The 21,359-nt window shown below is 37.3% G+C and overlaps 1 protein-coding gene across 1 annotated transcript; it reads right to left on the bottom strand.

Annotated features, from left to right (window-relative positions):
- Nucleotides 1–11,215: 11,215 nt before the first annotated feature.
- LOC110303102 (olfactory receptor 6C1) lies at nt 11,216–12,163 on the bottom strand. Its single transcript, XM_021174038.2, has one exon. The coding sequence runs from the start codon at nt 12,152–12,154 to the stop codon at nt 11,216–11,218; it is 939 nt and encodes a 312-aa protein (XP_021029697.2). The 5' UTR covers nt 12,155–12,163.
- Nucleotides 12,164–21,359: the final 9,196 nt, after the last annotated feature.

The following is a 21,359-nucleotide window of genomic DNA, read 5'->3' as shown; positions in this document are numbered from 1 at the left end:
ATGTAGGACACCTAGTTTATTCATTAGTAAATTTCTCCAGGCCAAAAATGAGTAATAAAAATTATAATAATATCTTTAAAAATTAGAATTGAATTGTACTTCTGCTATATTTGATTTTGAATTTTATAATTAATATGTGAGAATCTTGTATCATAGTATTATATAGAAACATATCTATGTATTTCCTACGAGGTGTTCATTACCCTCAAAACTTCAAATTTACCAGCATAAAAAAGAATATTATACCAAATATTTTATATATTAAGCTAATTTTTTAACTTAATACATGTTATAAATTTCCCAAAGACAGTTATATAATCATGTCACATAAAAAATTCTGTAACTCTGACTGGAATGAAGTGGAATCTCAGGGCTGTTTTGAGTTGCATTTCCATGATGACTAAGGATGTTGAACACTTCTTTAGGTGCTTCTCCGTCTCAGTTGAGAATTCTTTGTTTAGCTCTGTACATCATTTTTTTATTAGATATTTTCTTTTTTTAAATTTTTTTATTTATTATTTTCTTTAGACACCATTGCATACGCTAGCAAGATTTTGCTGAAAGGACCCTGATATAGCTGCCTCTTATGAGGCTATGCCAGTGCCTGGCAAACACAAAAGTGGATGCTCACAGTCATCTACTGGATGGAACACAGGGCCCCCAATGGAGGAGCTAGAGAAAAAACCCAAGGAGCTAAAGGGGTCTGCAACCCTATAGATGTACCTCATTTTTAATAGGGTTATTTATTTCTCTGGAGTCTAACTTCTTGAGTTCTTTGTATATACTGGATATTAGCCTCCATCATATGTAGGGTTAGTAAATATCTTTTCCCAATCTTTGGTTGCTGTTTTGTTCTATTAACAGTGTCCTTTGCCTTACAGAAGCTTTGCAATTTTATGAGGTCCCATTTGTCAATTCTTGATCTTAGAGCATAAGCCATTGGTTTTCTGTTCAAGAAATTACCCCCTGTGCCACGTGCTCAAGGTTCTTCCCCAATTTTTCTTCTATTAGTTTCAGCATCTCTGGTTTTATGTGGAGGTCCTTGATCCTTGACTTTAGCTTTGTACAGGAAGATAAGAATGAATCAATTTGCATTCTTCTACATGCTGACCAACAGTTGAACCAGCATCTTTAGTGAAAATGCTGTCTTTTTTCCACTGGATGGTTTTAGCTTCTTTGTCAAAGGTCAAGTGACCATAGGTGTGTGGATTCATTTCTGGGTCTTCAATTCTGTTCCATTGATCTACCTGCCTGTCTCTGTACCAATACCATGCAATTGTTATCACTATTGCTCTGTAATACATCTTGAGGTCAGGGATGGTGATCCTACCAGAAGTTCCTTTATTGTTAAGAATAGTTTTCACTATCCTGGATTTTTTGTTGTTCCAGTTTGACATGGACTAGACTCAGTTGGTCATCCCTCAACCCTTGGAGAACCAGGATCTTGGTATTCAGGTGGGCAAGGAGTTGGTGGAGTGACAGACACTGACACAGAGAGTGTGCTCTATCTGAATGTAATTTCTCAAAGTGAGCACCAGACTTATATATTACAGAAGAAAGCAAAAAAGTTAGGTGACACATCAGCCAAGGCAAATGGAAGTTATCTGACACAAAACAAAAAATGCATACAAAAAGACTACCAGGAACCAGGCAATGTTTACAATTGACATAAGATCAATCCTATCTAAAGTCAGCTATTGACAGGAGCCAGGTGAAGATTTCACACCCTAGTCACAATTTATGTTATTTCTCTGAGCCTTGTGAAAGCTCTGCTCTTGTTGACCTTTTCATTAATAATGCAATACTGTAGTTCCTCCTTAAACCAAAACCCTCCTTCTTCCTAGGCCACTGTAAATTCTTGCATATGGGAGTAACTTGGCTGCTCTTTTAAGTGTCTATAGGGAATCTCCATTTGTCAGAAGAACTCACCAACTTTCTTCCAAATGTAATGTAGTCTGCCATACCTGACTGTAATGAGGATTCTAAGTTTACTATTTTGAACTAGCCCTGAGATTACTAGCTCCTATCTGGCAAACTGTGAGATGCCTGATTACTAACTGTCAACACTGGGGCATTTCGTCTGAATGAGTAACATTCTTATGAAATTCCAAGCCCAGGGCCAGCTCCAAGAAAGCCTAGGACATTGGTGAAGGTCAGGAAGCAAAGGTTCAACATGATTTAGGTATTTGAAACTTATATCTCAGAGGCACCTATAATAAAATAATTCTGAAAGAAAGCACACTGATCCACTCACCGACTAACGCAAAGACAGATTTGGAGCATTTGTGCTACAAAATGCCAAGGTTCCAGGAGAGTAAGTTTCTGTGAAACTCCTTGCCTCGGGACTGTGTCCAAACTTTTGAGCCTGCCACACAGTCTTCACTGGAGTGGGTGTGGCACCAGATGAATTTGCAAATTGCTCTTTATTACCTCATACCAACCAGAATGGCTAAGATAAAAAAACTCAGGTGACATTAGATGCTGGCAAGGATGTGGAGAAAGAGGAACACTCCTCCATTGTTGGTGGGATTGCAAGCTGGTACAACCACTTTGGAAATCAGTCTGGCAGTTCCTCAGAAAATTGGACATAGAAAATTAGACTACCTGAGGACTCATATTACCACTCCTGGGCATATACAAAAAATAATGCTCAAACATATAACAAGGACACATTTTCCACTATGTTCTTAGCAGCCTTATTTATAATAGCCAGAAGCCAGAAAGAACCCAGATATCCTTCAACAGAGGAATAGATACCAGAAAATGTGGTACATTTACATAATGGAGTACTAATACTCCGCTATAAAAAAAAAAAAAAAAGACTTCATGAAATTCTTAGGCAAATGGATGGAACTAGAAAATATCCTGAGTGAGGTAACCCAGTCATAAAAGAACACACATGGTATGCACTCACTAATAAGTGGATATTAGCCCAAAAGCCCAGAATACCCAAGATACTATTCACAGACCACATGAAACTCAAGAAGGAAGACCAAAGTGTGGAAACATGGGTCCTTCATAGAAGTGGGGAACAAAATACCCATGGCTGGAGATGCAGAGACAAAATGTGGAGCAAAGACTGAAGGAAAGGCCATCCAGAGACTGCCCCACCTAAGGATTCATCCCATATCCAGTCACCAAACCCAGACACTATTGAGGAGGCCAAGAAGTGCTTGCTGACAGGAGCCTGATATAGCTGTCTCCTGAGAGGCTCTGTCAGTGCCTTTCAAACACAGATGTGAAAGCTCACAGACAACCATTAGGCTGAGCACTGGGTCCCCAATAAAGGAATTTGAGAAAGGACTGAAAGAGTTGAAGGTGTTCGCATCCCCATAAGAGGAACAACAATATGAAATAACCAGATCTCACACACACACACACAGAGCTCCCAGGGACTCTACCACCAACCAAAGAGTAAGCATGGAGCAACCCATGGTTCCATATGAATGTAGCAGAGGATAGCCTTGTGGGACATCAATGGGAGGAGATGTCCTTGATCCTGAGAAGGCTCAATGTCCCAGTGTAGAGGAATGCCAGGCTGAGGGAAGCAAGAGTCGGGGATGAGGGGAACACCCTCATAAAAGCAGGGGGAAAGGGAGGGGATAGGTGGTTTTCGGAGGGGAACCAGGAAAGGGGATAGATAACATTTGAAATGCAAATGAAGAACATATATAATAAAATTTTCAGAAAAAAGTTTGTAACTCTCTTGTTCTGCTTTTTTTAGTATGCAGTTTGCACTAAATGTTCTTCTTGTCACTTTGTCTAGAAAAATTCACCTTTGTGTAACTGTTAAGTGGAACACTTAAAGAGATTTATATGCAATTCATTAATTTAATTTTTGATTGAGAACTGGGAATTTGGCCATTGCTAATCACCTCACTGGTTATAATGCTGCAATGCTTCTGTATTTTTGCACACATGTAATAACTATTGGCTCAAATTTTTGATAGATTATTTCATTCTCTCTCACAAATCATAAATTCTTTGCTTTACATCCTTGTCAACATTGGAAATACTTAAACATCTTATAAGTAAATGAACAAAAGTAACACTCATTTCATAATAATTCATTTCATTTGAAAGATGGTCTCATTAGATAAGAGCATACTTCTTGTGTTTTGTATATAGAAATCCAATTTTGGGTAGAAGTATCCACACTACGGTCTTGAGATTAATGTCATCTGTGAATTGTATCTTGGGTATTCTGGGCTTTGGGGCTAATATTTACTTATCAATGAGTGCATATCATGTGTGTTTTTTTGTGATTGGGTTACCTCACTCAAGATGATATCCTCCAGATCCATCAATTTGCCTAAGAATTTCATAAATTCATTGTTTTTAATGGCTGGGTAGTACTCCATTGTGTAAATGTACCACATTTTCTGTATCCAATTCTCTGCTGAGGAACATCTCGGTTCTTTCCAGCTTCTGGCTATTATAAATAAGGCTGCTATGAACATAATGGAGCATGTGTCCTTATTACATGTTGGAGCACCTTCTGGGTATATGCACAGGAGTGGTACTTCTGGGTCCTCAGGTACTGGTATGTCCAATTTTCTGAGGAACCTCCAAACTGATTTTCAGAATGGTTGTACCAGCTTGTGGATACTTCAATCCATCTTAGAAGGAAGGAACAAAACAGTGATGGCAGGAGTTACAGACACAAAGAGTGGAGTAGAAACTGAAAAAAAAAATGACCATCTAGAGACTGACTCACCTAGGGATCCATCCCAATTACGATCACCAAACCCAGATACTGTTGTGGATGCCAACAAGTGCTTGCTGACAGGAGCCTGATGTAGCTCTCTCCTGAAAGGCTCTGTCAGTGCCTCACAAAATACAGAGCCATCCATTGGGCTGAGCATAGGATTCCCAATGAAGGAACTAGAGAAAGGACCCAAAGAGCTGAAGGGCTTTGCTACCCCATAGGAGCAACTAGCCAGTACCCCCAGAGCTCCCTTGGACTAAACCACCAACAAAAGAGCATACATGGTAGGACTTATGGCTCCAGCTGCATATGCATCAGATGATGACCTAGTCAGACATCAATGGTAGGAGAGGCCCTTTGTCCTATGAAGGCTCTATGCCCCAGTGTGGGGGAATGCCAGGGACAGGAAGTGGGAGTGGGTGGGTGTACTGGCTAGTTTTGTGTCAACTTGACACAGCTGGAGTTATCACAGAGAAAGGAGCTTCAGTTGAGGAAATGCCTCCATGAGATACAACTGTAAGGCATTTTCTCAATTAATGATCAAGGGGGAAAGGCCCCTTGTGGGTGAGACCATCTCTGGGCTGGTAGTCTTGGTTCTATAAGAGAGCAGGCTGAGCAAGCCAGGGGAAGCAAGCCAGTAAAGAACATTCCTCCATGGCCTTTGCATCAGCTCCTGCTTCCTGACCTGTTTGAGTTCCAGTCCTGACTTCCTTGGTGATAAACAGCAGTATGGAATTGTAAGCTGAATAAACCCTTTCCTCCCCAACTTGTTTCTTGGTCATGATGTTTGTGCAGGAATAGAAACCCTGACTAAGACAGTGGGTTTGTGAGCAGGGAAATGGGGGAGGGGATCAGGGGAGGGTGTTTTCCGGAGGGGAAGCCAGGAAAGGGAATAACATTTGAAATGTAAATAAAGAAAATATCCAATAAAAAAAAAAGAAATCCAATTTTGCCCAAAATTTATTTGACATTCCTTCAAAAAATTAGAGAGTTATAATATGGGATTTTGAAAATGCTAACGAAAACAATGTGCTAAGTGTTCATCACAAAGCAATTCCTCTGTAGTAAAGCCTGGCATATGAATTATAGAACTCCAAAACTTTATGTGAGTGCATAACATGAGTAACTGAAGGAAAGGAAAATAAAGTAAGATCCATGAAGTGGGTAAGAGATGTGTATACATGGTGTGAAGAGAAAATGGGCAAAGCATGGATCTAATTAGGGAAAAGAGGGAGATATTATAGGAGGAGGGTAGAATAACAGTAAGGTTGGAAAACATAAAGACACATACTATTATCTACCTAATGTCTCTAATACATATAAGTCTGTGTATACATACACATATGCCAAGGACTAGCCTTGGCATAGAGAGGGGTTCTGAAGTCAAATTGTGGGTCCAAATTGATATCTCTCTCTCTCTCTCTCTCTCTCTCTGTGTGTGTGTGTGTGTGTGTGTGTGTGTGTGTGTTCTGCTCTGCTCTAGAGAGCTTTAAGTTTAAATGAAATGTTATCATCTGTTTATTTTATTATTACATAAACACATATGTATACACAAATATATAAACATTAATGTGTTTGTTTTTGTTATTCATGTATTTAAAAATGATATTACTTAATCATATACCAAAAAACAAAAGATAGAAACAAGACAAAGTCAGGAAAAGTCAAGAACAGAATTGTCTACAGCCTGTTTGTATGAATCAGTAGCTCATATCTTATAGCATATTGCTCTTGGTTACAGGGCTAATAACAAAATAAATAGTTTCTGTTTTGCCTTTGTTCTTTATTCTCAATCATTTTCAGTATACATAAAAACAGCTATCTGACCCAAATTTATGAAATTCTTAAATAAATGGATGGATCTGGAGGATATCATCCTAAGTGAGGTAACTCAATCACAAAAGAACACGTATGATATGCACTCACTAATAAGTGGATATTAGCCCAGAAGCTCAGAATACCCAAGATACAACTTCCAAAACACATGAAACTCAGGAAGAAGTGAGATCAGTGTGGATACTTCGATCCTTCTTAGAAGGGGGAAAAATACCCATGGAAGGGATTACAGAGACTAATTTTGGAGCAGAGACTGAAGGAATAACCATGCAGAGACTGCCCCACCTGGGGATCCATCTCATAAACAACCATCAAACCCAGACACTATTGTAGATGCCAACAAAAAGCTTGCTGATATAGGGGTCTCCTGAGAGGCTCTACCAGTGCCTCACAAATATAGAAGTGGACTCTTACAGTCATCCATTGAATGTAGCATGGCGTCCCCAATGAAGGAGCTAGAGAAAGTACCCAAGGAGCTGAAGGGTTAGGTAGGGTTAGGGTTGGTGGGACTCATGGCTCTAGCTGCATATGTAGCAGAGGATGGCCTAGTCGATCATCAATGGGAGAAGAGACCCTTGGTCCTGTGAAGGTTCTATGCCCTAGTATAGGGGAATACCAGGGCCAGGAAGTGGGAGCGAGTGGGTTGGAGAGCAGAAGGAGAGGAGCAGGGATAGGTGAATTTCGGAGGGGAAACTAGAAAGAGGATAGCATTTGAAATGTAAATAAAGAAAATATCTAATTTTTAAAAAGAGAAAAATAAATAAAATCTTTAAAAACAAAAATAAAAAACAACTTTCTGATGTTCCATTTAACTTGATTTTAGAACTATAAAATAAGGGCATTTGACATTGCTAACAGCTCATGAAATCATGAAACTTGGAGGAGAACCAACTACTGCTAAATTAGACCAGCATAGCTGATAATTATACATGCTAAAACTTATCTTTTTATCCACAGATGAGTGTAGCTTTCATTCCTTACCAAAGAAGCTTCTCTTACAGAAATAGAGACCATTGAAGAAAATTGCAACCACAAAGGTCAAAAGATTGTGGGGAGCCTGCCACAATGGCTACATCTATACATCTATAACATAACACCTACACCAAGGCTCAGGAAGCATCATAGAAAATGTGGCAGAAAACTTGTAAGGGCAGGAAGCCCAGGGTGTCTGCTGTGACACTGTCTTCTAGAAATGGCTGCATAAACAAAACCTGGAGAATGTCAGTATCTATAGACATGCTAAAATGAAAAGAGAAGACAAAGAACCACATGAATTCATTTGTTTGAGATTGGGTTGTTGAGAGATTGTTGAGAGAGGGTAAATTACCATTTTTAGAGATGAGTCTCCCAATTGACAATCCAACGAAATAGTTAGATCTGAAATTTTAGTACACAAAGAACAAAGTTGAACTCAGTGGTAGTAGTCATATATTGATGCATCTCTCTATATATATCAATAACAGTCAAAGAAATGGAGCTCATCTGTTTGAGAGGGGAACATAGCAAGTGTTTAAGGAGGAAGCATAGGAGGTGTTGAAGAAAGGGAAGGGAGCAAGTGATACTTTTTAAAAAAAAAAAAAAAAGTAGAACAGCAGAACCAGGTCATTTTTTAAGAGCAAGTACAGACATCCAAATGGAATCAGGAAGGCAATGGACCTGGATACTGAGGATCAAATCTTTCATTCAGATTGCATGGCATCATGTAGACAAAAGTGCCAGTAAACGGATCACAGGGCTCCCAATGGAGAAGCTAGAGAAAGTACCCAAGGAGCTAAAGGGATCTGCAACCCTATAGTTGGAACAACATGATGAACTAACCAGTACCCCGGAGCTCTTGTCTCTAGCTGCATATGTATCGAAAGATGGCCTAGTCGGCCATCACTGGAAAGAGAGGCCCATTGGACTTGCAAACTTTATATGCCCCAGTACAGGGGAATGCCAGGGCCAAAAGAATGGGAATGGGTGGGTGGGGGTTATGGGGGACTTTTGGGATAGCATTGGAAATGTAATTGAGGAAAATATGTAATAAAAAAAATAAAAATAAAAAAAAGAAAATAAAAATAATTGTATTATTTACTTTGTGCCTATGTGTGTATTGTGTGTAGTCACCTATGTGCCATATTTTGGGTGGAGATAAGAGGACAGGTTTTAGAAGTTAGTTCTTCTTCCACCATCTGAGTGTGGGGATCAAACTGACTGCCAGTCTAGGTGGCAGGAACATTATTTGTTGAGCCATCTTGAGCTACCACAATAACAATTTTAATTATGAGTACATTCATCATATTTAAAGAAAATGTAATCATTGTCAATGTAATATTATAGGCCATTGTTTTACATACTATACAGATCACATTTTGTTCCCAAACAAGTTACTTAGACTTAACTTACCTGATATTTTCCTTTATATGCCAATGGAACAATATATGCTTTAAGATGATAGAACTCACAGTTCTGTCAATTGTAGTATCTAATATAAAATTTGTCATTCATTTTTGAGGTAGGAATTTAGGGGAAAAATCAATGATTTCCTTCTATGATTTTAATCCCTTCAGATTCTATCATTTTTCTTTTTAAATTTATTTTATTTATTTACATTTTAGTTGTTGCCCACTCTCTGTCCCCCCTCCCACAGTTCCTCATCTCATTCCTCCTCCCCCTTGCCTCCAAGAGGGTGCACCCACCCACCAGGCCTCCTCCTTCCCTTGGGCCTCAAGGTCTCTCCAGGATTAAGGGCATCTTCTCCTACTAAGGCCAGACCAGTTAGACCTCTGCTACATATGTGCCAGGAGCCTCAGATAAACCTGTGTATGCTCCTGGTTGGTGGCTCAGTCTCCAGGAGCTCCCTGGGATCTGGGTTAGTAGAAACCACTGGTCTTCCATTGCTCTCCCTTTCAGTTTCTTCGAAGGAGAGGTCCTTGGTCCTATGAAGGCTCAATAGATGCCCCAATGTAAGGGAATCAAGGGCGGGAAGGTGGGAGTGGGTGGGTGGGTAGAGGAACACCCTCTTAGAAGAAGGGGAAGGGAGGATAACTTGGAAGGGAAACTGGGAAAAGGGATAACATTTGAAATGTAAATAAAGAAAATATCCAGTAGAAAAAAGTAAGAAAAAATAATCCTTCCCCTAATTCAACGCTTTTCAGCAAGTTTTATCATATTCTGTCTCTCATTTTGTGGCAATCATCAAAAGTAATACAGCATAGATCATAATGGTAGTATTATTAGTATGAAGACATTGGGTCATGAAATTGGGCAACTTTTTATCGTCCACAGTTCTTACACATACCCATACACAAGCACACACAACCTGCTTAGTTATGTTTTTAGATATTCTTAATGTTTTAGGTATAATATATTAGGTGGTTAGTTTAACAAATAAAATCTTGTTAGTGTTCCATTATTATGACAAAATAATTGAGGAGATGGTTTGAAGGAATAAGAATTTATTTTGGCTGAAGTTTTTATCTATGAGCTCCGCTGTTATGCTCTGGGAACAACACAAACTTCCAGAAATCACATCACTAGTGTTTCCCTTCATCCAATCATGCTGCACATTTTCATAGCCTGTGAAGTCAGCGCCAACTGATGTAACAGCTGCCTGACAGCAAGTTCATCCATAGACAAAGCCCTCAGCAAACGAACCATTTTTAGAAACTTCATACCCACAGTATAACACTAACTTTGTATAGTAAGAAACCTTCCTTTGTTTTGAGGTTATATTTATAAAAACTAGATCATCTACATAATCAATTATACTTTGTTTCAAAATAGACCAAAAGGTGAGAAGAAAAAGTTATCTTTGTAGTAAACACATATATACTAAGAATATATTGCAAATATGAGTATATACTATATATGAATATATATGTAAGGTTTGGAAAAGTGTCAACAGAGTATGCATACAACTATAAATGTACATATTAAATACATGTTGTTTGGCTACTGGTATTGACAAAGGAACTTTTTCTTAGTGGAATTACGAAGTAAAAAATAGACACAAACAATTTTTGTTTAGTCACACACACACACACACACACACACACATATATATATATATATTAACATATATAACCTTTCCATATGTGTGTGTATGTGTGTGGGGGGGGAGACCATGGAATTGGTATATAAAAGGCCCATTAAACACATAGCTCATGTGTATTTTATGAATGACTGTCATTAATTATTAATAAATAAATTACATAAATGTATCTTACTGTTGTGAAGAACAAGTAATATCGTTTGGGTTTTTAAATGAACTAAAATGGGATGCAATATTTCATCTAATTTCATGGCATTTAAAGTTACATCCTAGATTAGCTACCCAATAATAAAGAGAAGTGATATAAAAACATGTGAAAATTGCCAAATGTGTTTCCAGTATATATTGAGGAAAATACATGAGTGTTTACAAAGTGCCTTTCCCATTTCTGGGGATAAATTTTCTAAGATAAAATTCAAATTTTATCTCTATAATAATTAAAACTTAAGAGGCTGCTATTATGAATATCAGAATAATGTTCTATCAGAAAGGCCTAAGAAGATAATAGTTGGGTAAGATATGAAATAATGAGATAGGCCGGTAAGCTGCTAACAAAAAATGAAAGAATAAATAATCACCACACTGACACAACTGCACCACTGACACATTTAATTTATTTACAGTCCACATAAATTTCACTTACTTGTGAAAAACACCATCTTCCTTGTCATGTTCATAAACGCTTGCCGGACTTGCTGATTCCTCAGGCTATAAATGAAGGGGTTTAGCATGGGGGCGACTGAGGTATTTAGTATGGCAACTCCCTTGGTCAATGATGCTCTATCTGCTGCTGAGGGTTTTATGTACATAAAAATGCAGCTGCCATAAGAGATGGAGATGACAATCATGTGGGAAGAGCATGTGGAAAAGGCCTTTGACCTCTGACTGGCAGAAGGAATCTTCACAATTGTTCTGATGATGTATATGTAGGACCAAAATACTAATGCCAAAGTGAACATTAGGGTAAAAACAGCACAAGAAAACCCCATCTTTTCCAGGAACTTTGTGTCTGAACAGGAAAGTTGAAGCAGGGGGAAATAATCACAGGTATAGTGATCAATTATATTGGACACACAATAATCAAGCTGTAGAAGTAACATCAGTGCAGGGAAGATGATTAGGAAAGAAACCAGCCAGGAGGCAAAGACCAACATTGTGCAGACCTTCTGACTCATGATGGTCAGGTAATGCAGGGGCTTGCAAATGGCGATGTAACGGTCATAGGACATGGCAGCTAGAAGGTAAAATTCAGTGACTCCAAATAGAATAAGAAAAAATAACTGAGCTATGCAGTTGTTGAAGGAAATGGTTTTATCCCCTGAGATAATGGTGCCCAAGAACCTTGGTATACAGACAGTTGTGAAGGATACTTCTAATGTTGCAAAATTCCTAAGGAAGAAATACATGGGAGTCTGGAGGTGAGAATCCAGCAAGGTGAGAGTGATGATGGTCAGGTTCCCAGTGATGCTGAGTGTGTAGGTGATGAAGAGAAAGACAAAGATCACAACCTGGAGCTTTGGGTCATCTGACAATCCCAGAAGAATGAACTCTGTGGTTTCAGTATGGTTTCTCATTCAGGACCCACTTTTAAAATACCTTATCCACACATACTAACAAAAACACAGATAACCAATTTGAGCTACAGAGTAGTAAATCTCGGTACCAAACTAGAATTTTTAAGAAATAAAACTTTCTCTACATCCAGAAGTGAAGTCACACAATAATAGTAGTGGTCCATTAAATTCCTCCCATTTTTATGGAAAAACCTTTATTGAAAGGAAAATTTTAAACTAAATTAATTGCTAAACACAACATGAGACACAAATTATTTCAACCCACATATACTGACTATTGTGGAAAAAACAACTCTGGAATATCTATGGAGAGAAAAAGAACTGTTTGGGGGCATGTGAATTAGTACAGTCATTATGGAGATATATAATAAAGCATCTTTCCAGTGCACACTATGGGACTATTGCATGACTCAGTGATCTCACCACTGAGAATACATGCAAGAGAAAGTATATTCAAATATATAGGAAATACTAACACTTCTATGTTATTGTGGCATGTTATATTCTAATAATTTCAATATGGAATCAATGTTGCGGCACATCAAAGGATAATGTACTTATGAAATCTTTTCCTCAGCCAGAGAAATGACTGGAATCATAGAATTTGAAGCAAAATATCTATAACTGAAGAACATTATGTTGAACAAAATAAGACAAACACAAAAAAGACAAGTACCATATATTTCACTCATATTTGAAATGTTTGAAATGCTCACCCAAAAGTCGAAATTGTAAACAGAAAATTTAAAGGGTTTGGGTTTGATTGGGCAGAAGTATGAAGGAACAATGTTTGGATATGATGAAATTTTGCTCCATTTATGTATAAACATCATGTAATTATTCTAACATATATAATGAATGGGAATGAATAATAATAAAAACGAGGTAAGGGAAATCAATTGATAGATGTCATACAACCTGAAGTGATAAAATAGGTGTTGTGGGTAGACTTCTGGTCCCAGATACCTTGTATCTTTTAGAGATCCCTCCAAATTATTATCACAAATAGGACCACCTTTGTGTCATTGCTCCAATCTCCTTGCAAATTTTCCTACATATAAAAATTTAATTGGTTTAAGATTTACAAAATAATGAGAAAGCTATTTTATTTTTAAGAGGGGGTTGTTCTCTCCTTAGCCATCTATCGATGTATAAGATATCAGTTTTCTAATTCCTATATCAACCTTTTCAGAAATTAGATGTGCTCAAACCATTTTCCCTCAATATTCTTTAATTTTTTTTTCATTTTGATTATTCTTCTGTCATACAACACATTCTGTCAGGATCTTCTCCTCCCTCCCCTCCTCCTAGTCCCACCACACACACACAGACAGACACACCTACTTTCTTGCCCAGATCCATTTCTCCTCCTTTTCCCTTCCAAAATGAGCTGGCCTCCCAGTGATATCAGCTGAACTGAGCATAAGAAAATACAATAAGTCTGGGTATATACCTTCATATCAATGCTGGACAAAGCAACCCAGCAGGATGAAAAGGGTCCCACAAGCAGGCAAACGATTCAAAGACAACCCCATTCCCATTGTTAGGAGTCTAACAAAAACCCCAAGCTAAATACAACCACAGCATGTATTCAGAAATCCTGGTGCAGACTCTATGATGGCTACTCCAGTATCTGTCAGCCTCTATTTGCCCTGCTTAATTGATTCTGTGGACTATGTACTCCTGATGTCCCTGACCCCTCCTGGGTCCTATAATCCTTCCCCTTTTCCTGAAGGGTTTACCAAGCTCTGTCTAATGTTTCGCTGTGGGTCTTTGTATCTGCTTCCATTAGCTACTGGCAGAAGCCTTTCTGATAATGAATGGGCTAGACATCAATCCTATGAATATAGCAGATTATCATTAGGAATCATTCTATTGACTTTTTTTTTTAACCAGTCTTGTTTGGTTCTACACTAGGTCTCTGAACCATCCAGCTTCTGAATCTTGGTCATCTACACAACGTTGGACATGGGCTCCCTCATAATATGGGCATCAGGTTAGACCAGTCATTGCTTGGCCACTCCTACCATTGACCCAGTGCATCTTAAAGATAGGGAAAATTGTGGGTTATAGATTTTGTGGTTGGGTTGGTGACCCATACCCATCCCTAGCACTCTGGCCTGGTTACAGAAGATGGTTGCTTCAGGCTCCATATCCTCAATTACTAGAAGTCCTCACTAAGGTGAATCTCATAGGTTCCAGGAAGTTTCTACTGACCAGGCTTCTATACTGCCATGTATTTCAGTGGTCTCTCCTGTACTCTCTCCCTTTATCCCTCTCTCCACAACATGATCTCTTCTTTTCCCATCTTCACCCACCACCAGCCTACCCACAAAATGTATTATTTCCCTATCCCAGGAAGATCCATGTGTTCCTTGACACCAGACCTCTCCTCTAAGTCTAATTTATCTGGATCTGAGGATTGCAGTGTGATTATCCTATACTTAACAGCTAATATGCAGCTAAAAGTGAGTACATATCAAGTTTGTCTTAAACTTTACATTGGATTGAGGACTTATCCAAAACATATAAAGAACTTAAGAAAATAGACACAAACCACCCTAATAATACAATTAAAAATGGGATATAGACTTCTCAATAGAGACTCTAAAAGCCAGAAGAGCCTGGGAAGATGCTTTACAATCTCTAGGAGACCACAGATATAAGCCCAGACTTCTATACCAAACAAAACTTTCAATAATCATATATATAGAAAATATTTTCTGTGATAAAATCAAATTTAAACAATATCAATTCACAAAACCACCCCTACAGAAGATACTGAAAGGAAAATTCCAACCAAACAAGGTTAACACACCCAAGGAAACACAGAAAATAGATATTTCCAAACAATCAAAACCAAAAGAAGTGGAGCATACATGCATGAACGCACACACATACACACACAAACAAATACACACAATAACAACAACAATATAAAACAACAGGAATTAACAGTCATTGATTATTAATATCTCTCAACATGCATGGATTCAATTCCCCCAAAAAAGACACAGGCTAACAGAATGGATGTGAAAACAGGACCCATCATTCTGCTGCATATAAGAAACATACCTCAGCATCAAAGATAGTTATTACCTCAGAGTAAAGGGCTAGAAAAAGATTTTCCAAGAAATGGACCCAAGAGGAAGCTGGAGTAGCAATTGTAATACCTAATAAAATTGACTTTCAAACAATTAATCAAAGATGAGGCAGGACACTTAATACTCATCAAAGGAAAAACCCACCAAGATGTATCTCAATTCTAAATATCTAGGCCCCAAATGCAAGACCACTCCCATTCATAAAAGAGGCATTACTAAAGCTCAAATCACATATTGAACACCACACATTAATATTGAAAGACTTCAATACCTCACTAATAAACAAGTCATCATGACAGAAGCTAAACAGAAAAATAATAAAACTAACTGAGTTATGAATCAAATGGACCTAACAGATATCTATAGATCATTTCACCCAAACATAAAAGAATATACCTTCTTCTCAGCACTTCACAAAGCGTTTTCCAAAATTGACCTTCTATTCAGTCACAAACTAAGTCTCAAAAGATACAAGGAAATTGAAATAGCCCTCTGTACTTTATCAGATAGCCATAGATTAAAGCTGAACTTCAAAAACAACAAAAAGCCTACAAACTCATGGAAGCTTAACAACTGTCTACTCAATGATCACTGGGTCAAGGAAGAAATAAGAAAGAAATTACTCTCTAGAATTAAATGAAAACTAGTACCCAGCAACCCCAAATTTAGGGACACAATGAAAGCAGTGCTAAAAGGAAAGCTCATAACACTAAATGCCTTCATAAAGAAATTTGAGAGATTTTATACTAGATACTTAACAGCATACCTGAAAGCTCTAGAACAAAAAGAAGCAAACACTGCTGGTAAGACTGTAGTCTGTAATTAAACTCAGGGTTGAAATCAATAAATTAGAAACAAAGAGAACAATACAAAGACTCAAAAAATTCAAGAGTTGGTTCTTGAGAAAATCAACAAGATAGATAAACCCATGGCCAAATGTCTTAGATAGGGTTTCCATTGCTTTGAGGGGGCACCATGACGAAGGCCACTCTTATAAAGGACAGGATGTAAATGTGGCTGGCCTACTGATTCTGAGGTTCAGTCCATAATCATCATGGCTGGAAGCATGTCAGTGTTCAGGCGGGCATGGCGCTGGAGGAGTTGAGAGTTCTACATCTTGATCCAACTGCATCCAGGGAAAGACTGAATCTCTCAGGCAGCTAGTAGAATGGACCCAAAGCCCACCTCCACAATGACACACTTCCTCCAACAAGGCCAGAGTTCCTAATAGTACCACTCCCTGAGCCAACCATATTCAAACCACCACACCAAACAAACAAGGTAGAGAGAGAATAACCAAAAAAAATTCATAAATGAGAAGTGAACAAAACAGCAGACATTGAGAAAATCCAAAGAATCATTCATCCTTACTTCAAAAGTTTGTACTCCATAAAATTGGAAAATTTATTTAAAGGTACTATTTTCTTGATAGATTCATCTTACCAGAGTTAAATCAAGATCACATAAACAATTTAAATAGACATATAACCTTAAAGGAAATAGAAACAGGTGTTAAAAGTCTCCCAGCAAGAGTTGGTGGAAGTATTGAAGGACCCAAAGATGACTGCGACTCTATAGGAAGACCAACAAAGTTAACTAACCTGGACCCTTGAGGGGTCCCAGAGACTAAACCACCAACCAAATAGTGAGCATGGGCTGGGTCAAGACCTCCCTGCACATATGTAACAGGTGAGAAGTTTGGTCTTCATGTGGGTTCCCCAACAAAAGGAGCAGGGGATGTTCCTGAAGCTGTTGCCTATTCTCCTAACTGGGCCACCTTGAGTGGCTTCAGTAAGAGAGGATGCCCTCAGTCCTGCAGTGACTTGATATACATGGGGGCTTGTGGGGGTAAGGATGTGACACCTAGAGGTGGGGTTTCCCCTTTTCAAAGGAGAAGGGGAGAGAGGAATGAGGCAAGGATCTGTGTAAGGGGATACTGGAAGGAGAGGGGGACTGATATTGAGGTGTTAAGTGAACAATTAAATTTAATAAAAATTTTTAAAACAAACTCTCCCAACCAAAGAAATCCCAGGGCCAGATGGAAAATTCTACCAAACTTTCAACGAAGAGCTAATACCAATACTCGTCAAACTATTCCACAAAATACAGTTACCCTAATAAGTAAATCAATAAAGAAAGAGAATTTCAGACCAATTCCCTTATGAAGATTGATATAAAAATACTCAGTAACATACAAAAAGAACCCAGGGACACATCCAGCACACCATCCTCCATGATCAAGTAGGCTTCATCCCAGGGATATAGGGATGGTTCAACATACAGAAATCCATCAACATAATCCATCATATAAACATACTAAAAGAAAAAAATAGGTGATCATCTTGTTAGATGCTAAAAAAGCCTTTGACAAAAATCCAGCACCCCTTCATAATAAAAGTCTTAAAGCGATCTGGGATACAAGGCCCATACCAATACACAATAAAAGCAATATACATCAAACCAACAGCCAACATCAAATTAAATGGAGAGAAACTTAAAACAATTCCACTAAAATCAATGACAAGACTCTCTCCATATATATTCAATATAGTACTTGAAGTTCTAGATATAGTAATAAGACATCTATAGAAGATCAAATGTATACAAATTGGAAAGGAAGAAGTCAAAGTATCATCATTCACAGATGATATGATAGTATATATAAGTGACCAGAAAAATTATGCCAAAGAACTCCCACTGCTGATAAACAACTTCAGCACAGTGGCTGGATAAAAAGATTAACTCCAAAAAAAAAAAAAAAAATCAGGAGCTCTCCTTTATACAAATAATAAATGGACTGAGAAGGAAATTAAGGAAACAACACACTTCACAATAGTCACAAACAATATAAAATATCTTGGTGTAACTCTAACCACACATGTGAAAGACCTGTGTGATAGTGCCTCAAGTCCTTGAAGAAAGAAATTGAAGTCGATATTGGAAGATGGAAAGATCTTCCCTGCTCATGAACTGGTAGAATTAACATAGTAAAATTGGCCATCTTGCCAAAAGCAATCTACAGATTCAATGCAATTCTCATCAAAATTCTAGCACAATTCTTTAGAAACCATAAAAAAACAATACTTAGTTTCATAAGGAAAAACAAAAAACCCAGGATCTCTAAAAGAATCATGTACAATAAAGACATTCTAGAGGCTATCACTATCTCTGATTTCAAGCTGCATTACAAAGCAATAGTAATAAAAACTACATGCTAGCAGGGTGCAGTGGTGCACGCCTTTGATCCCAGCACTTGGGAGGCAGAGGCAGGTGGATTTCTGAGTTTGAGGCCAGCCTGGTCTACAGAGTGAGTTCAGCCTGGGCTATACAGAGAAACTCTGTCTCGAAAAAAACAAAAACAAAAAAACAAAAAATCAAAAACAAAAACAAAAACAACCCTCCATGTTATTGGCATGTATTGGATTGTATTTTCATAATTACATACTTCACAATATATGTTACTTACTTATTCCAAACTCCTTCAGTTCAGTAAATTTAAATGAAAGAACATATCAGAATACTGGTTATAAATATATTTTTGTATAAGACATTATTTATAAGTCCTTTTCGGGCCATCTCTTCAATTCTCTTTTCTCTTCTTCTGTAGCATCATTTAGTCCATCTGTTTGTTATTGATTAATAATAAGGGTTTTCTGTAACACCAGTAAGCCACAATTAACTTTTTATCATATAGAGCATGATTTAATACTTGAATATATCCAATTATCCCAACCTTATTTCAGGTTTATCATGTATCTATTTTCTTAAACTTCTTGTTAATTTTAATGTTTTTCTAAACAATAGTGCTACATTCCTAACAATACATTCTAAACAATAATGTTCATTCTTCTTTAGTTTTTGAGTAAAGCTATGAAAATATGTAAGAAGATTTGTGTGGGAAGGTATGAGTGGGCAACAGAGGGGTAATGAGAGGGAGCACATGACAAAAGATCATTTCTATAGGTAGTCTTTAAAACTTAGAAAACACATATTAGATATTCTAACGGTAGGAGATACACTCTCCAGTACCTGAAGTACCAAATTATGCTTTTATGTAAAAATATTTATGAAAAGTCAGTGGATTATGCATATGTTAACATACAATACATTTAATGAGGATCATAGGTATTCATAGTCCTTTTGAGGAATTTAACTTCAATATTAATAAAAGTACACATGATTCTTGAAGTCTTCAACTACTACACAGGTATAATTGTAGAGTGCGGAGAATATCTTATTGCATTTATCTCTTCATCTGAGCTTATCCTATATGAATTCATATCCTTATTTTTTCTCTTCACAGAGCTTGGAAAAAGTCATTAATCTTTCATTTCCTTCTATGGATCTAATCAAAATTATTGTGATACTTTATCCAAAACAATAGACACACATTTTGCCATGGGAATAAAAAACACTGATTACTAATATTTGTTAAGTATGATAACTGTAAAGCACTTTGGGGGGGTGTTTAAATCGGAAGAGCCTCAGATCTTGCCCTCGTCAAACCTATGACACCAAGCGACTACTTATAGGAATCCTCCAGGTAACCCAGGGTGCTCAAGGAAAACAAAACGCTTATCTATTAAAGTGTGCATTGTGCTCAGGGCTCAGAGGATGCTCTTTGGGAAATTGATGAAGAGACTTTGAAGAGTTCCATATTATTCTTATGCACATGATTTATGTTAATAATGTTATATTGTCTGCTAGGTTAATATTTCCTTTAATAATACCACTGTACTTTTCAACGTTTTCTGTGTTTACCAAATTTTCTACTTATCATAGAACACATATAATAAAAATGTCCTTTAGTGGTTATGTCCCAAACTTTCTTTCTAGATCATGAATTCAAAGATTTATTCAGAGTTCTGGTTAATACATTACACAAAAGAATAATTAAATCAAGATGGAGACAATATCTGGTTCAGTCCCTAGTCATAAAGCAATACGCTTAGTTTAGTGTTTCAGACGCTAACTCACAATATAGGATTCCTTGTAGACTTTTTATTAACTTCAGTGAAGCAATGACTTCTCAGGCGAAGCTATTCAATTCTTAGCAGACTTATACCATTATAATTTCTTTTGCCTAAAAGAGAAAATAAAAACAGTTTGTTTAGAACACTGCAAGGTGCAGTGGTGGGCAGCAGCAAGAGCACCACTCACAGTTTCTTATTTTGTCATGAACGTGGATGGTTTTGTGTAGAGAAATGTCAACAAGTAATATTAATCAATTTCAAGGATGATGGACACATTCGGTTATCAGCACTAACAACACTGATTACAAAAAGAAATCAGAGGGAAGAGAGACCATCAAATCCCATCATTTTGTAAATTAATAAAGAGTGAACACCCATATTTGTAAGTATTCATGGCAAATGTCTACTCAGAATCTAATAGTTTCAGGTCATTACTACCCAGGTATAATCAGGCAAGAGAGTAAAAGAAATGTCAGTAAAAACTAACACATAAAACAAGATTAAATTCCTTAGGAAATCATAAAGTTGATTTAGCATCTTGGAAAGCTTATGCTCTTTGAGGTCAATGAGAAGTTCATTGAAAACACAAAGGGAATATCTATGCATTTATGGCATCACATTAGTTAATTCGTTCAAATTTTGTTTCCTCTGCTTAAAGTGGACTTGAAATTTAAACAAAATTGTGCAAATAATTTCATTTTTTAAAATCATGCAGCATTCAAGTTATAAAAATAGCTGCACTAATGTTTTATATTCCTTGAGTCTTTACCAAGTTTAAAGTTGAGGAAGGATATTCAAAATACTTTTGATTAATTACAAGTACTGTTGAAGCAGTGAATAAAGACATCTATGCTGACTCTCATTTAATTTAATGCAGTATAGAAGTTCAGAAAATTTGTACAACACACATTTAATTCCTATAGTCAACACATATTAATACAATCTCTGAATACCTCTAGTAAACACACATTCCCTGACACACAGTCTACACAACTTTGACTAAACCACAGACACACATAGTATTTCCTTATTTTTAATCAATGAATAAATTGATTAGAAACATGCTTACCTTGCCTCTGGTTCTCAGAATGTTTCACAGGAACTGGGAAAGGCTGTAATGCATTGAAG

Source organism: Mus caroli, unplaced genomic scaffold (assembly GCF_978045245.1).
Source record: "Mus caroli unplaced genomic scaffold, Mus_caroli_1 scaffold_9, whole genome shotgun sequence".
NCBI classification, from domain to species: domain Eukaryota; kingdom Metazoa; phylum Chordata; class Mammalia; order Rodentia; family Muridae; genus Mus; species Mus caroli.
This window is presented reverse-complemented; position numbering and strand designations above follow the sequence as displayed.

Bases quoted from the DNA above. Each gene is read 5' to 3' on its own strand.
- LOC110303102 (XM_021174038.2), bottom strand. From the start codon at position 12,154: ATGAGAAACCATACTGAAACCACAGAGTTCATTCTTCTGGGATTGTCA.